This window comes from Musca autumnalis, unplaced genomic scaffold, assembly GCF_047663935.1.
Source record: "Musca autumnalis isolate F117 unplaced genomic scaffold, ASM4766393v1 scaffold_1, whole genome shotgun sequence".
In the NCBI taxonomy this organism is placed as follows: domain Eukaryota; kingdom Metazoa; phylum Arthropoda; class Insecta; order Diptera; family Muscidae; genus Musca; species Musca autumnalis.
In genome coordinates this window covers 62921821-62937908 of record NW_027411644.1, presented here as the reverse complement: position 1 = coordinate 62937908, position 16088 = coordinate 62921821, and the positions used below count along the sequence as shown (strand labels likewise).

Genomic DNA, 16088 nt, shown 5'->3' with positions numbered 1-16088 from the left:
TTCACTGCTTTTCGGTTATGTGTATGTAAGAAAGTAGGTCCGTAGTCACACGTACACATTTTTCGGTAAAATAAAATGTATTTTTTTACATTTTTTATAAAATAAAAGCATTTGTTTGTTCTCCTGTACATTTCTGTGAACTACTTTTGCATAATTTCAAGAAAATCATTGACATTTCCGCCATTTTCATCTCCAAATTAATGGTGATGACAACTTAACGATAATATCGATAGCAATCGATATCTTAAAACATTATATCGAAAATATCGAATGTTGGGAATATCGATGGTTTGCCAGCTCTACCTTAACTAGGCGTTTACACCAGACAGTTTGTCTTGAAATACAACTCTGATTTACAAACACATACATAATTTGTCGTTTGTCTCCCAGCTGTCCATCTTTTTTCACAGATAGTTGGGTTAACAAATTTTTGACATTTTTGTGAAAAAGAAGTTAGATGATAATTCAAATGTGCTGAAAACAAAAGAATACGTACAAAAACAAAATATGTGAACGAAAAACGAAAAGGAATCGATGGTTTTTATTCATAATTTTACAACTGTTTTTGCAGTCTGGACGCCTACGTCACACAGGCAAGTTTTGGGTTTTTGACAATCAATACATGAACTCAACTGTCCTGTCATGTGTAAACGTAGGGTAAGGGCCAAATACATACGCTCCGTTGTGTGACGCGTTGAAAACAACAACCACATGAAAAATGTGTAAGTGATGCCAAGTTTGTTATTGAAGTTCTCATGTGGTTGTTGTAACGCGACGCTCAACGGACCGTATGTGCCGCGGCATTTGCACAATGGCTCCGTTGAGCAAAGTTTACAACTATAGCTTCGTTCCAGAACTAAAAAGTTTTTACACATTTAACACTTTTTGAACATTTTTCCCCGAAATGCGTTCCCGTACACCAAAAATGTTGCAAAATGTTCACTTCTCTTTGAACAAAAATGGCGCTAAATGGCTCTCTCTTTAGAAACTTTTTACACGACAAATTTGAGCGAGCAAAAATGTGCACCATGTTTGCCGGCTTCCGATTCGCTAACACGCCGACTTTGACATTTGTTCCAGATTTTTTTGACATTTCTGCCATTTTTCCGTTCCCGTACATGTTGGAAAAATGTGTGCGTTGAACTCATTTTTGACAGTTTTCTCTTTTGAACATTTTACCATTAAAAAAGTACTGGAACGAAGCTTATATGAAAATTTCAAGAAAAAACTTGGCATCACTTACATTTTTTCATGTAGTTGTTTTTGGTTGTCACACAATGAACCGACAGTTTGACATGTTTACAAGCCACTTCACTTATACATTCTCTGTTATAACTTGGCAATCCTACTCACTGTGATTTCTCGAATTATCGAAGACTTCCTTTACTTGTCACTAACTCGATTTTAGATCCCTGAACGAAAACAAAACAAAAACTTTACTAAAACATGTTCGACAAAAAAGTTGATAAAAACAAACAGGAGCAAAAGCCACGAGATGATGGAGTTGAACTGGAGAATCAATATATACTGCGGCTACCAGAAGAGGTTGCCAAGGCGGTGAGGGAAGCCATCAATTCACCAAATTCCAATTTGAAAGATCGAATGACCATACAACTGGACAATGATTTACGCTATGGAGAGGTGAGATTCGATCATTGGCTACTGCATGCTAAACTTGTGGATCTGCCGACCATTATAGAATGTCTCAAGACCATTGATAATAAAAGTTTTTACAAATCGGCCGATATATGTCAAATGGTAAGTGAATTCATACTTTAACAAGTAATCTTCCTTCCTAATAATTACCCTCTCACCTTGTTGACCATTTTGTTATTTAGATGATTTGCAAAGAGGAACCCCATGATTTGGATAAAGAAGAATCGCCCAATAAGGGCAAGAAAAAAGATCCCAATAAGGTTGATAAGAAATTCTTGTGGGCCCATGGCATTACGCCACCATGTAAAAATGTGCGCAAGCGTCGTTTCCGTAAAACCTTGAAGAAGAAAAATGTTGAAGTGCCCGAAATTGAAAAAGAAGTAAAACGTTTGTTGCGCATAGACAATGATGCGGTTAAAGTTGAATTTGAAATTATCAATGAAGATCTCTCGAAGTCAACAGATTCTCAGCTAAAAGACAGCATGGAAGGTGAGGAGGAGTTCATGGATGATACTATGAATGAGGGTGACAAGGGTAACAATGATTCATCATCACAAAAAGACATTAATGTTGAATCGGATGGTGATGACGAAGATGGTCCATCTGCGCCATCTGGTCATTTGGGTGTGGGAGAACATGATATTTTTGGCGAAGAAGTCTCCTCTTCAGATGATGATGAAGATATGGAACGCCATGGCAACAATCGTATGCAAGATTTAGATGAAACATCACGTCTCTCAGCCGATGATTCCCGTATGTCCTACTTCTCGGTGGGCGGTGGTAATAACACCAATATGAGTGCCAAGACGGGTGGCCTTAATACCTCTAAAGATGATTTGAATGATTATAGTAAATCAATATTTGGCAGCCCCAAACAGGGTGATGATGACAACTCGAAATTTGGTGGTTCAAATTCGAATTTGGCTGGTGCTGGCTACTTTGATGATCGCAAACGTACCTTATCGGATGATGATTCTTCCAATGATGCCACTCCACAAATGAGTGTTGATCAAATACAAGCAAAAATTTCCGAATTACGTGGACAACTGGATGACATCAAGGCTCAACATTCACAAAAGGCCAAAGAAATATCGTCAATACAAAATCCAACTTTACGTCAAAGAATGCAAGACACGCTGGATAATTTGGCGAGTCAAATGGTTGAAAAGGAACTGGAGATAAAAGATTATGAAAATATGCTGTAAAAATGGGAATGGGGGAGGAGAAAGAGGGAAATAAATACATATGATTAAAATTAAATTTTTTAAATAAAATTATTTATAAATAAATGTAAATTAATTTCATTTTATATTCTCAGTCACAAAAGGGTATACTAGGGTAGGAACGAGCCTGGGTAGACGAGTTTTTTATGGTATTTATAGGAGATTAGAAACTAGGCTTTATAGACGAGTAAACGGGTAGAAACGAGTCTTTCAAGATGAGCAGAAAAGAGTCTTTATAGACTAGAGTTGGGCAATTGAATGACCTAGTTCAAAAACGTATAAGTAACGTCATACAAACTAACGTGTGGCATTACGAATACGCAGTTTGTTTATACAAACGACCGGTGTCCATTGAACTATATAATGAACTAGATCGCTCAATATAGTTCAATTGGCACAACTCTATTATAGACGAGCAGAAACGAGTTATTATAGACGCGAAGAATCGAATCTTTACAGACGAGTAGAACACGAGGTTTTATAGACGAGTAGAAAACGAGGTTTTATAGACGAGTACAAACAAGTCTTTATAGACGAGTAGAAACGAGTTTTTCTAGACGAGTGGAAACGAGTCTTTATAGTCGAACTGAAGGGAGTCTGTATAGACGAGCTGAAGGGAGTCTGTATAGAAGAGCTGAAGGGAGTCTGTATAGAAGAGCTGAAGGCAGTCTGTATAGACGAGCTGAAGGGAGTCTGTATAGACGAGCTGAAGGGAGTCTGTATAGACGAGCTGAAGGGAGTCTGTATAGACGAGCTGAAGGGAGTCTGTATAGACGAGCTGAAGGGAGTCTGTATAGACGAGCTGAAGGGAGTCTGTATAGACGAGCTGAAGGGAGTCTGTATAGACGAGCTGAAGGGAGTCTGTATAGACGAGCTGAAGGGAGTCTGTATAGACGAGCTGAAGGGAGTCTGTATAGACGAGCTGAAGGGAGTCTGTATAGACGAGCTGAAGGGAGTCTGTATAGACGAGCTGAAGGGAGTCTGTATAGACGAGCTGAAGGGAGTCTGTATAGACGAGCTGAAGGGAGTCTGTATAGACGAGCTGAAGGGAGTCTGTATAGACGAGCTGAAGGGAGTCTGTATAGACGAGCTGAAGGGAGTCTGTATAGACGAGCTGAAGGGAGTCTGTATAGACGAGCTGAAGGGAGTCTGTATAGACGAGCTGAAGGGAGTCTGTATAGACGAGCTGAAGGGAGTCTGTATAGACGAGCTGAAGGGAGTCTGTATAGACGAGCTGAAGGGAGTCTGTATAGACGAGCTGAAGGGAGTCTGTATAGACGAGCTGAAGGGAGTCTGTATAGACGAGCTGAAGGGAGTCTGTATAGACGAGCTGAAGGGAGTCTGTATAGACGAGCTGAAGGGAGTCTGTATAGACGAGCTGAAGGGAGTCTGTATAGACGAGCTGAACTAACCAAGCACTGTCGGTTTGGGACTGTTGGTGCCTTGTTGCTACTTCTTAGGTAGTTCGATTTTTGGCAGATTGTAATTTTGCCGCGTTAATAAAAAGTTTGTCTTTTGAGCCATAGGGTTGGGAGGTCTAAAAGCCTCGACACAACTATTTTAGGAGATGGTAACTTACCCGCATTACCTATAGGTCTTCTATCTATAGAGGACCTATAGGTCTTTGATCTATAGAGGACCTATAGGTTTTCTACCTATAGAGCAGGGACGCGCTTTTTGCAAAGATAGTATAGTGAGGGCGCCCACTGAGTTGTTTTTGCATTTGCTTATCTCTCTTTCACTTACAGTGTAAGTGAATGAAAAAAAAAAAAAACTATAAACATGTTATGTTCTTACGGAGGTGGTCGATTGAATGAAAGACGGTGTTTAAACATAACAATCAATTCATTTATTGAATAAAACTTTAAGTTGTTTTATGAGTTGAAATAAAGTATCAATTATGAAGAACAATGAAATATATGACGAAATATGTACAGATGAGATGTCTATTAATTGGTGGTTGCGAAGTAACTAACTGACTGTGTACTGACAATGAGTAGAGAGAGATAATAACTTAAAACTACTGATGCATGCAACACTGCTATGATGATGCCAGATTGTTGCATTTTATGTGGTAGTACTAGGGTTACCCTAATATCTCCCCTTTTAAGTTTGAACCTGGGTTCTGGATATTACTTCAACTGGTTGTCGTCTGTGGATGATTCTGGTTGATATGCTGTAGAATCTGTATACGGCAATTTAATGTTGAATTCTCGAAGTAATATGTCCAAAGGTGATAATTTGTTTGATGAAGCAGAAGTATCGCCTATTTTTGTTTGAAGTTGATCTGCATGTACCTTGATGCGACTTCCGTGTTTGGAATTATACTGACTTTCCTTTTTCTGATTTCTGTCCATGACTGATGAACATAGATTTTTATGAACGTTGAATACGTTGTGAGTTTTTCTTCTTGAAGATGCTTTTGCGGTCGCTCCTTCCTCTTCCCTTTTTTTGAGTGCTTTTTTTACTTGGCTATTTGGGCTGGGATGAAAGTGAGCATTGAGTACTTGATAAACATTGTTCAATGACTTAGTTCCTGTGAACTTGATCTGATGACACCATTTTGCTATTGGAATATCCCAAAGATTAAATTTCTCAATCCAATCTATGCCTAGGACATTTAATGATTCCAAATTTGAAATGTAACAATCCACAATTTTTGATTTTCCTGCAACTGACACTTCTATTGGAAAAAGTTTTGCAAAAAATGTGAGTTTATTGCCACCTGCATCTTCGGCGGTGTCTGTGGTTTCAAATGCATCCGGCTTTCCGATTCTGTTCCACGTTGATTTGGAAATTATGGTAATGTCTGATGCCGTGTCCAACTGTAGTTTCACTTGCTTTTAATTAATACTCACTGTAGCATATTTTCTTGCCTGCTTGATTTTGACTGGATCTGTTGTAGATACTGTTTTTGTGCTGAATTTTGTTTTGTTGTTGTTAAAATTCTGATGACTCACATTGTTCTGTTCTGAGTTTTGATCATGATTGGTTTTGCTTTGTTGATGTTTGTCGTTGTTGTGTTTTGATTTGCTCTGCATGTGCATGCTGTTGCAAAATCCTTCTTTGTGACCAATCTGTTGACACTTGGTACACTTGTGCTTGGAGTAGGGGCAATGTTTTGCATAATGCATATCGCCACAATACCAACATGCTGTTTTTGGTATCTTTTGTTTTTGTTGAGGCTTACCAATTTTGTTGCACTGTTTTTGGCTTCCCTCAATTAGTGCTGTGTCACTTTTCAAATCCAAAATGCTTTGTGTTTCATCAACAAGCTTTTCTAAGTTGACTACTTCCTTACTTTCATTAAGATGCCTTAATAAACGGATTCTGATGTCACTGTCTTGTGATGATTTAAGACCAAGTATGAAAATTAAACACTTGAACTGGTCTGTAGTTAAGTCATCCAGCTTAAAAAGTTCACACTGAAGATTGACACGACTGGCGTATTCTTTAAAATCTTCATTTTCCATCTTTGTGATTTGAAGACACTTGTATCGTAGACTTACTTGTGTTTCTGTTCTGCCAAATAGTCTTGTAAGATGCTTGATTGTGTCTGCCAATGAAAGTTCTTGAGGTTGTTTTGGTAACACGAAATTCTTGAATCGTTCATGAATGTGATTGGACATTTTTCTCCACAAAAGTCCTACTTTGTCTGCATCGTCCAGTGCACTTGCTTCCCTTTCGAAGATGTGTTTGAAACGATTGTACCACGATTCAAATAATAAACCACTGTCAGGCTCATAGTGAAAATCCGTCATGGAATTAGCTAAAGATTCCATGAGGTGGGCTTTTGCCACTGATGATTCTCCACCTGGAACTGATGATGAAACTGCGTTTGCACCTTGTTGTCCAGCGATGATTTGTGTGAGTTTATTTAGTAATTCCTGTTGTTGCGCAAATTGTTCCTGCTGCTTTGCTATTTGCTCTTGCTGCTGTGCAAGTAATTTTACAATATTCGCTTGTTCCGACATGTCTAGATTTTTCTAGTGTCTGTGGTTTTCAGCCGTTACAATTTTGTTAGAGACGCTGCCGTTGTATGTCTGTATGTGTGTACAGCAAAAATGATGAAATTCCCAACGTTGTAGTGGTGTGTGTGTTGAGCTGACAAAAATTTATGTATATGTGAGACTGCAACCTGTTGTTTGTGTGAGTGTTGATCGCTGAAGATTTCTTGAAAATTCTTGTTAGAATATTCCTGATGAACTTGCGCCTGTGCGTTTTGATGTTTTCCTTGAAAATCTTCCTGCCACAACTTTTATTGTGTGCGATGTCTTGATATTATTACGCAGCCTTGTTGAAAGTTCTGATGAAATTGTGAAATTCCTTTTGTTCCAAAATCCTCGTCGCCAAATTGTTAGCGAGAATGATACATCTTTGTTCCAAAATCCTCGTCGCCAAATTGTTAGCGAGAATGATACATATTTGTTCCAAAATCCTCGTCGCCAAATTGTTATGTTCTTACGGAGGTGGTCGATTGAATGAAAGACGGTGTTTAAACATAACAATCAATTCATTTATTGAATAAAACTTTAAGTTGTTTTATGAGTTGAAATAAAGTATCAATTATGAAGAACAATGAAATATATGACGAAATATGTACAGATGAGATGTCTATTAATTGGTGGTTGCGAAGTAACTAACTGACTGTGTACTGACAATGAGTAGAGAGAGATAATAACTTAAAACTACTGATGCATGCAACACTGCTATGATGATGCCAGATTGTTGCATTTTATGTGGTAGTACTAGGGTTACCCTAATAAAACATGATGTGGTTGTTGTTTTCTTCACTCATACATACACACATACTAAAACATTGATGGAAATTCTTGGACGACGCTGCTATAGATAGAAGACCTATAAGTCCTCTATTGGTCATCTATATGTAGAAGACCCTATATATATCCAGTACATATAGAAGAACTTCTTCTATCTATAGAGAACTTATATGTCTTTTGGAATATATATGTATGGGCCTATTATATAAAGAGGACTTATTGGTTTTCTACATATACATGAGCTAAAGGTCTTATATATAGGAACTACAGTATGTGTTATCTAATACATTGTTGTTTTTGTCTGTAGTTGTAACTCTGCATGAATATGTCGCAACCATATTAAATTCTTCCAAGCAATCCAACAAATAAAACAACATAAAACTCCCTTTTTGATGGGGTCTATTTTTATTGGTTTTTTCGTTTGTTTATTTAGGTAATATGAGAAAAAAGATAATAAATGTTGTAAACAAAATCTGTTAGCGTGTGTGTGTGTGAATGGGTTCTTTAATTATATCTATAAAACTATGATACCTACAATATATATAATGGCAAAAAAAGAAACGAAGACCATTTCAATATTCGCAAAATATGTTGTTAGTAATAAAGAAAAAAGTTTACAAAGTAATATTTGAATAAAATTAAACTCTCTTAATAAAAATGATGTATTTTACATATATGTATTTATTAAATATATATTTATATTTGTGTTAATAGAATTTATGTAGGTACCTTGTCATACATTTTCATCACTTTTTTATTTAATAAAAAGTTTTTTTTTATTGAATTTTCGTTGTTTATAAATTATGAACTTTTGTTAATAAAAATATGAAAAAAAATGTTCTTATAATTATTTGTTTTAATTGTTTCACATACATTTAAATTGTGTTTCATCATAATATCTATTATTATATATGCATTATTTTATTTATACAAAATTTATTATTGTTTGTATAGTTCCAAAAATATAGTTTCATGTTTCTTATGTAAATGCAGAAATTTTGTTTTGAGGTATTTTTTTCATACGTAAAATGCTTTATATTCCTTGAGATAAATTTCAATGCAAATAAAACTGCTGATCACATTCCATTCCTCATCGATAATAACAACAACACACAACACTTTTGGCATAAATATGGCAATCGAGTTTATTGTGCAAAATGACTCCGCAATTCATATTGTTTACATGTTTTATGGACCCTCCCTTTGAAGACTCTCATTGAACAACTCCATTTAGTGTCATTTTATATTTTAGTTGATGTAAACATCATCATTTCCATAGTAATACTTGGTGGTGTTGCAACAAACTGTTGTCCTTAACTTATCTTTAATTAAAATAATCGTTTTATTATGGGACTATTCGCGTTTGTATTAATCATGGCACCAATTATATGACTTGACATTAACATAATCGATGAGAGTAACGGAGAATTACACTTGTAACTATCATTCCTCTGTAAATAGTCCACACATTGGCAGCAAAAGCAAAAACATACATATTTTATTTTTTGTACTTCACATATTTAAAAAATAATGTTTCTTCCGCTAATCATCAATTAAATTAATCATTTAATTGTAATAATATTCGTTTGTTTACACTAACATAACCGATAAGAGAGTAACGGACAATGAGAATTGTAACTATCATTTTGATCAAGGTGACAGTGAGGCCAATGGTTTTTTAATGGTAAAAACGCCAAAATAACTCATATGATTAAAAGAAAGGAGGAAAGCAAGAAACATAACTTTACTTCAATTGTTTATATAAAAGAAAAACTACTTCTCCTATCAAAAAATAATGATTTAGTTATCTTCAATTAAATTAATAATTTATTTTTACACTAACATAACCGTTTAATTGCAGCATGGTGTCAACAAATATGATTTACGTAAAAACGCCAATACAACTCCATAAACTGTTTATTTTCATTGCCGTTTGTCGTGACTGTCTGGTAAATACAACTTATCGCCATGGTAATCAGATAGGCGTTTTATTAACAAATTGTTATGTTCCACTTATCTCCAATTAATAATTAATAATTTGTTTGTGTATAACTGTTTACATTAACATAAACCCAATAAGGTAAAGAAGACTCACGGAATTGTGTGAAATTATGTTGCGATTATCGTTACCATGCTCTCAGCCCATTTTATTTGCATTTAACTTCAGTGTTTCGTGTTTCCTTTCTCTTTTAAGAAAATGTCAAATGAACAAAAAGAAAATACTGCCTACTCCATCCATAGTAAATTAATAATTTAGATATACTTTTAATCCATTATAGATACAAATACCTCCTCTCTTTATCTACCAACTTAATTCATCTGGCAAGCCGCCTGGATATTCTCCCGTCAAACATGCAGTACAATGACCATTTTCACCTTCCTTCACATCTTTACGATTCAAATTTACGGCCGCCCTAAGGCCCTCCACCGATAAATAGGCCAAACTGTCAGCACCCACATGTCTGGCCAATTGTTCAGCATTTAACTTATTGGCAATCAATTCCTCATGTGTCGGTATATTTATACCCATGTAACAGGGATGTTGTAAGGGAGGACTGGCAACCCGTACATGCACCTCCAAGGCACCAGCATCACGTAGCAGTTTAATAATGGGACCAATTGTATTACCCCTTACAATAGAATCATCAACAAGTACCAAACGTTTGCCTGCCACATTTTCAGAGAGGGCTCCGAATTTCTTTGCCACACCAAGTTTCCTGAGACGTGTTGAAGGCTGTATAAAAGTACGTCCCACATAACGATTTTTACACAAAACTTCAGCAAACTCCAAACCCGACTCCTTGGCATAACCATGGGCAGCAGCTGTTCCCGATTCAGGTACAGAACTAACAATATCCGCCTTAATGGGCGCCTCCCTGGCCAATTGGCGTCCACATTGCATACGCACCGAGTAAACCATTTGACCCTCAAATATTGAATCACCACGAGCAAAATACACATATTCGAATATACAGAAGGCCATTTTCTTGTATTCGGGTCTCTCAACAATATCCACAGTGCGACAGCCATTGCGTGTCATTTCAATAATTTCTCCTGGCTGTACTTCGCGCACATAACGAGCTCCAATCGAAAGGAAACCACATGATTCACTGGAAACTACCCAACCATCGGCGGGCAAATCTTCAACTTTTTCACCACTGGCGTTCATGGGTATGATTTTTCCCAAACACAATGGACGATTTCCGTAGGCATCACGAACAGCATAGATTTTGTCCTTGACCATTATGACCAGAGAATATGACAAATGTGCCAATTGCATAAAGTGGCGTATACGTGCCGGCCAATCGGGACCATCAACTTCGGACACACCCTCCGGACAACAGCATAGACTTTGAGCAATCAATTCACTGTCACTGTGTGTCGAGAGGCCAACACCACGTCCCAATACTTCACGACGCAATGACTCACTGTTTACCAATTCTCCATTGTGGGCCAGGGCCATGGCTCCATGGGCAGTGTGAACCACAAATGGCTGGCAATTCACCACCTCCGATGCTCCCGATGTGGAATAACGGGTATGGCCAATACCCAAATTGCCTTTCAATTTCTTCATTGATTCATCGTTGAAGAGTTGACTAATCATGCCCATGCCCTTGTGCATATTGAATTGTTTGGTACATTTTCCTTCGCTGGTCACAATACCAGCTGATTCTTGACCACGATGTTGCAATGCCACTAATCCCAGGCATATCACGTGTGCAATATCAATTTGTGTGGGCCAGTCACCACAAGCAATAGCACCGAAAACCCCACACTCATGTGTGAGACCGGTTACCTCTTTACCTTCTTCGAACGGCTGAAGTAGCTGTTGTTTGTTCGCAGACGACGACGACGCTGATGATCGACACGATAATGATGTTGTTGTACATGGCGGCTGTTCTTCCTCCACTCCACAATTAACAACACAACTGTTATCGTTATTCATTCTACAGGTGTTTGTTGTTGTATTATTTATGTGTTCCATGTGTTTTGAGTTGTTGTTGCTGTTCTTGATGTTTGTACCAGACGAACGACGGGAACGAGGGGGTAAAGTTGTATTGTGCCTTCAAATTTAATTATATTTTTTTTTTTGCAAAATAACGTAGAATTTCGTTACGCACTTTCGGACTTGGTTCGTTACAACATGTAGGACCAGTTTTGACTAAAAGAATTTCCAATATTTATGCAATATCCAAGTTTCGTAATTTCTGGCTTTGGCCTTCTCACTCCAGTCACACACAGTTTTTTATGTTATTTTTATAATTTTCATAAAAGAACTTATGGGTCTTGTCTTTTTTGCGGATATCGTTCGTCGGTCGTTGTATGATACACACTGACACACTCTTTGCACGTTTCTTGCTCGCACACACGCAGCACAATACCACCGAAAAATAAAATATCCAATTCAAAATCTTAACCAAAATGTGCGAACCGAATTAACCGACAGCGAGCAAGCGACGACGGACGGCTATGACAACAACCTCCGACCAACAAACAAAACATACTAAACAATTCTCAACATAAATAGGAGACCTAAACATAGAGCAGTGCGAGATGGAGAGTGTTGGCTCTGCAAATATTGCGGATTTTGTAGTTTTGTAGCAGCCAAGAATATAATTTATACCGCCAAGAATATATCGTCACCTGAAATGCCCAAAGACGTAACCCTCAAAGGGTTACGTTGAGGGTTACGTCTTTGGGCATTTCAGGTGACTATATGGCAAATTGAAAGTTTGGTTAGTGGTTTTATCTTTTGTTCCAAAGTTGTTGTATGTGCTGTTCAATAAGAAAATTTATGTTAGAAACATGTAAATGGTTACATTTGGATAGGAAGGCGTTTTGCTTGCAATCACAATTACCTGTATTTTGCATAAAGTGCGGCTGCGCACAATTTATCTTATAAGATGTTCGCACATGCACATTTATTGTCCAATTCGAAAGCTCTATATATTCTTGTAAAACAGATGCAAAGAGCATTTCGGCTTATCTTTCCTTTATGGTGCACCTGGAGGAGAAATTTGGCATTTTCACCACAGGTAACCCTTTAGGTCCTTTGTCCCGGAAATTTGTTACAGGTATGTTTTGACCCTCCGAACACACGAGTATACTAGCCGAAAACAGGCTTATTAGAAAAAATTTACAATTTAAAAAATACCTATTTCTCGGGAAGTGTTGGGACTTTCTCCACACACGTTGTATACTGACTGACTTACAAGACTTACCTGTATTAAAATTTTGTCACGATTTGAGTTTAGTAAATGCGTTTAACTTAAGGCCAAGTTAGGGTTTTGTAGAACTTTCGAGGCCGATATCTCGGGAAGTTTATATTTCCGGGACAAAAGTTATACACCGGTGAAATCAGGACGGAAATCTGATTCAGGAATTTCTCCGCCAGGTGAACTGTAAGGAAAGCACTTCCGAGACCGGTTCTGATTTAGGCATATCCCCATATTCAACTTCTGACCCACAAGATGGTCACAGCATCACCAAATGTCCACAAAAAGGAGTCAATAGTTTAAAATATTTCTCAAATTCACACTGAAGAAATGGGCGCCACTTTTTCGATAGTAAACAAACTCAGCTGATCAAACAACCTACGCTGCAAGCATGACACAATTACCAAGGTAGATGCATCAGCCAACAGCTACAACAGAAACCAGTTCAGGGGCTCAATTCTGTTGTTATGAAAATGTGAAATGAAAACTTTTATAAAGGAGAAAGCTGTCAAATGAAAAAAATTAAAAGGGAAATATTTTTCATTTCAAATTTTCATAGAACAAGAATCCAGCCCCAGTACTGTGAAATGTCAAAAATGCTTTCCAAAAATAAAGGCCGCGTCACATACGGTCCGTTGAGCGTCGTATTACAACAACCACATGAAAACTTCAAGATCAAACTTGGCATCACTTACACATTTTTCATGTGGTTGTTGTTTCTAACGTGTGACGCGACGCACAACGGATCGTATGTGCCGCGGACTTTAAGCTTTTCACACCATTTTTTCAAAAATATTTCATTAGGCAGTTATTAACAATTTTTCAAATAAAGTTTTGTTGGTACAATTACCCAGGTAGTGGGTAGCAACGTAAAATTTTGAATATGTTATGTCAAAACTTTCTTTATCCTGTTGGGGAAATTATAACAAAAATATTTTTTTATAAAGGGATTTGACCATGGCCCAATTATAGGTCCTCCATCAAGCTAATTCAAAGAAAAACAAAGATTTTAAATGTCAAAATTTATAAACAAGGCGAACAAATTTTTGAGGCGAATTTCTTTTTCGTCAATTCAGGTAGATACATACCATGGTACAATAAGAAAGGTAGATGCATCGGCGAATTGCTACAACAAAGCAACTTTTTTTGTAATGTAAACTGTCAAAATTTTCGCCAAATGGTCTCTTGTTGTCTCTTTTTATCGCTTGTGTTTGTCTATAAAGTGTAGACATGATACCATCGTACAATTACTTAGGTAGATGCCTCAGCCCAGCTGATCGAATCTAAAACGTCAAAAAACTAGGAATTCGCTATGAAAAATCAAAACCATGGTACAATTAGAAAGGTAGATGCATCGGCGAATTGCTACAACGAAGCAACTTTTTTGTAATGTAAACTGTCAAAATTTTCGCCAAATGGTCTCTTGTTGTCTCTTTTTAAGACATTGTAAATTAAATGCTCATACAAAACACAACAAATGCTGACTTTTTACATGTATAACATTAGGTTTATTTGTTTTCTGTTTCGAGATACATCTACCTGTTTCTGTACAGTTTGACATTTCTATACCTCACAGCGAATTCAAATGACAAATACGAATTTTGACAGCTCAAATCGAAATCATCTGATTTAGCTGGAGGACCTATAATTGGGCCATGGATTTGACTTTTCATATTCGAACAGCTGGTGTGATACCACTACCTGTAGTGCAACAGGTTGCCATGGATTTGACTTTTCATATTCGAACAGCTGGTGTGATACCACTACCTGTAGTGGGATTCTGTAACTCATTTTTGCTGTTATCGATAATTGTCGGTAAAATTAAAATGCTTATAATTTCGATAATTAACGAACATTTTCGGTAAGTTAACGATGAATAAAAAGTAGTCGCTAGCCTCTACCCACACAAACAATGATGTCAACTTTTCTTTATGTTTTTAGTCATAATTTTGCGATTTAATTTTACCGATTTTTGTCGATAACAGCAAAAATGAGTTATGGCCCCGGCATATACGGTCCGTTAAGCGTTGCGCTACAACAACCACATGAAAACTTCAAGAACAAACATGGCATCACTTACACATTTTTCATGTGGTTGTTGTTTTTAACGCGTGACGCGACTCACAACGTACAGTATGTGCTGGGGCCATTACGGAATTGAATAATAGGGTCGTTCTTAAAATGTTCTCAGAAAAAACATAAATACATTTTGAAAATCCTCTAAATGGAACAAATTTGAATCAAAATGTAGAGTTGCCGCATCTCTATGCGGCTGAATGTGTGCTGAAACGCGATTTTCGGATTCTTTGACTTTTGACTTAAAGCCGGAAGAACATGCAGGCAAGGCAGCTTATGTACCCAGGCCCATGGTACAATAAGGAAGGTAGAACAGGTTCGAAAAAACGATAGAAATTCAACCCTACACGTATGCCCGCTTCCTGTCAGAATTGTTATACTGGCATATGCAACAGGTTGCCTTTGTATGTTTGATATTTTTTGTCATTTTATCCAATTCGTTAAAACAGCGCGAAAGTGAAAGAAACATAAATATTTGTTTTCACATATATGTACATCGAAACATGGTCAAAAACTAATTTTCAAATTAAGTTTGATAAATATATTCTACAACTGCTCCGTAAATAACGATTTCATTGCAATTCATATTAAAAACATTTTTAATATTTTTAAAAACAAACACATACACACACAAAATTGGTTTGTTCCAGTACTGCAAGAATCTACTAATTTTAACAATTTTTTCCGATAACATAAAAGAAAAAATGTTATCGTAGTAAAATTTAGTAGCTTCTTGCAGGTTCTGGAACAAAGCAAATATAAACTTCACATTGACAAAAGTCGGTCACACTCAGAAAAAAATTGAAATCAGATGTGAGCTCTGTTATACCTTTCTATTTATACCATGCCCAGGCCTTAATGCATGTATATGCATTTATCCATTTATCTGACTTATATTTACTGGTAAATTTTGACTATAATTTCTGACTACCGAATTGGGTTTCCCAAGACTATGGAATTGTCTGGTTACTGGTAATAAAATGAAGGGACAATTGGGTTTCCCAAGACTATCGATTTGATTGGTTACTGGTAATGCAATGAATGGACAATTGCCTTCCACGCGACTATCGAATTGGGTAGTTACTGGTAATGCAGTAGGGGACAATAGACCCCTTCCTATGACATCTCAATGTTAA

General features: G+C 36.9%; 2 protein-coding genes across 2 annotated transcripts; one reads left to right on the top strand and one right to left on the bottom strand.

The window, feature by feature from the left end:
- Positions 1 to 1398: 1398 nt before the first annotated feature.
- Positions 1399 to 2951, top strand: Taf7 (TATA-box binding protein associated factor 7). The gene is made up of 2 exons (XM_073978716.1): positions 1399 to 1758; positions 1839 to 2951. Exons 1-2 carry the CDS (start codon positions 1447 to 1449, stop codon positions 2859 to 2861), a joined length of 1335 nt encoding a protein of 444 aa, XP_073834817.1. The 5' UTR covers positions 1399 to 1446; the 3' UTR covers positions 2862 to 2951.
- Positions 2952 to 8062: 5111 nt separating this feature from the next.
- Positions 8063 to 13208, bottom strand: Prat (Phosphoribosylamidotransferase). The gene is made up of 2 exons (XM_073978703.1): positions 12883 to 13208; positions 8063 to 12767 (listed from the first exon to the last, which is right to left on the bottom strand). The coding sequence occupies exon 2, from the start codon at positions 11643 to 11645 to the stop codon at positions 9963 to 9965; it is 1683 nt and encodes a 560-aa protein (XP_073834804.1). The 5' UTR covers positions 11646 to 12767; positions 12883 to 13208; the 3' UTR covers positions 8063 to 9962.
- Positions 13209 to 16088: the final 2880 nt, after the last annotated feature.

What these genes read in the sequence shown, in the direction of transcription:
- Prat (XM_073978703.1), bottom strand. Translation starts at nt 11,645, where the DNA reads ATGGAACACATAAATAATACAACAACAAACACCTGTAGAATGAATAAC.
- Taf7 (XM_073978716.1), top strand. Translation starts at nt 1,447, where the DNA reads ATGTTCGACAAAAAAGTTGATAAAAACAAACAGGAGCAAAAGCCACGA. An exon ending in CGGCCGATATATGTCAAATG is followed by an intron (nt 1,759 to 1,838) that starts GTAAGTGAATTC and finishes TTTGTTATTTAG; the next exon opens with ATGATTTGCAAAGAGGAACC.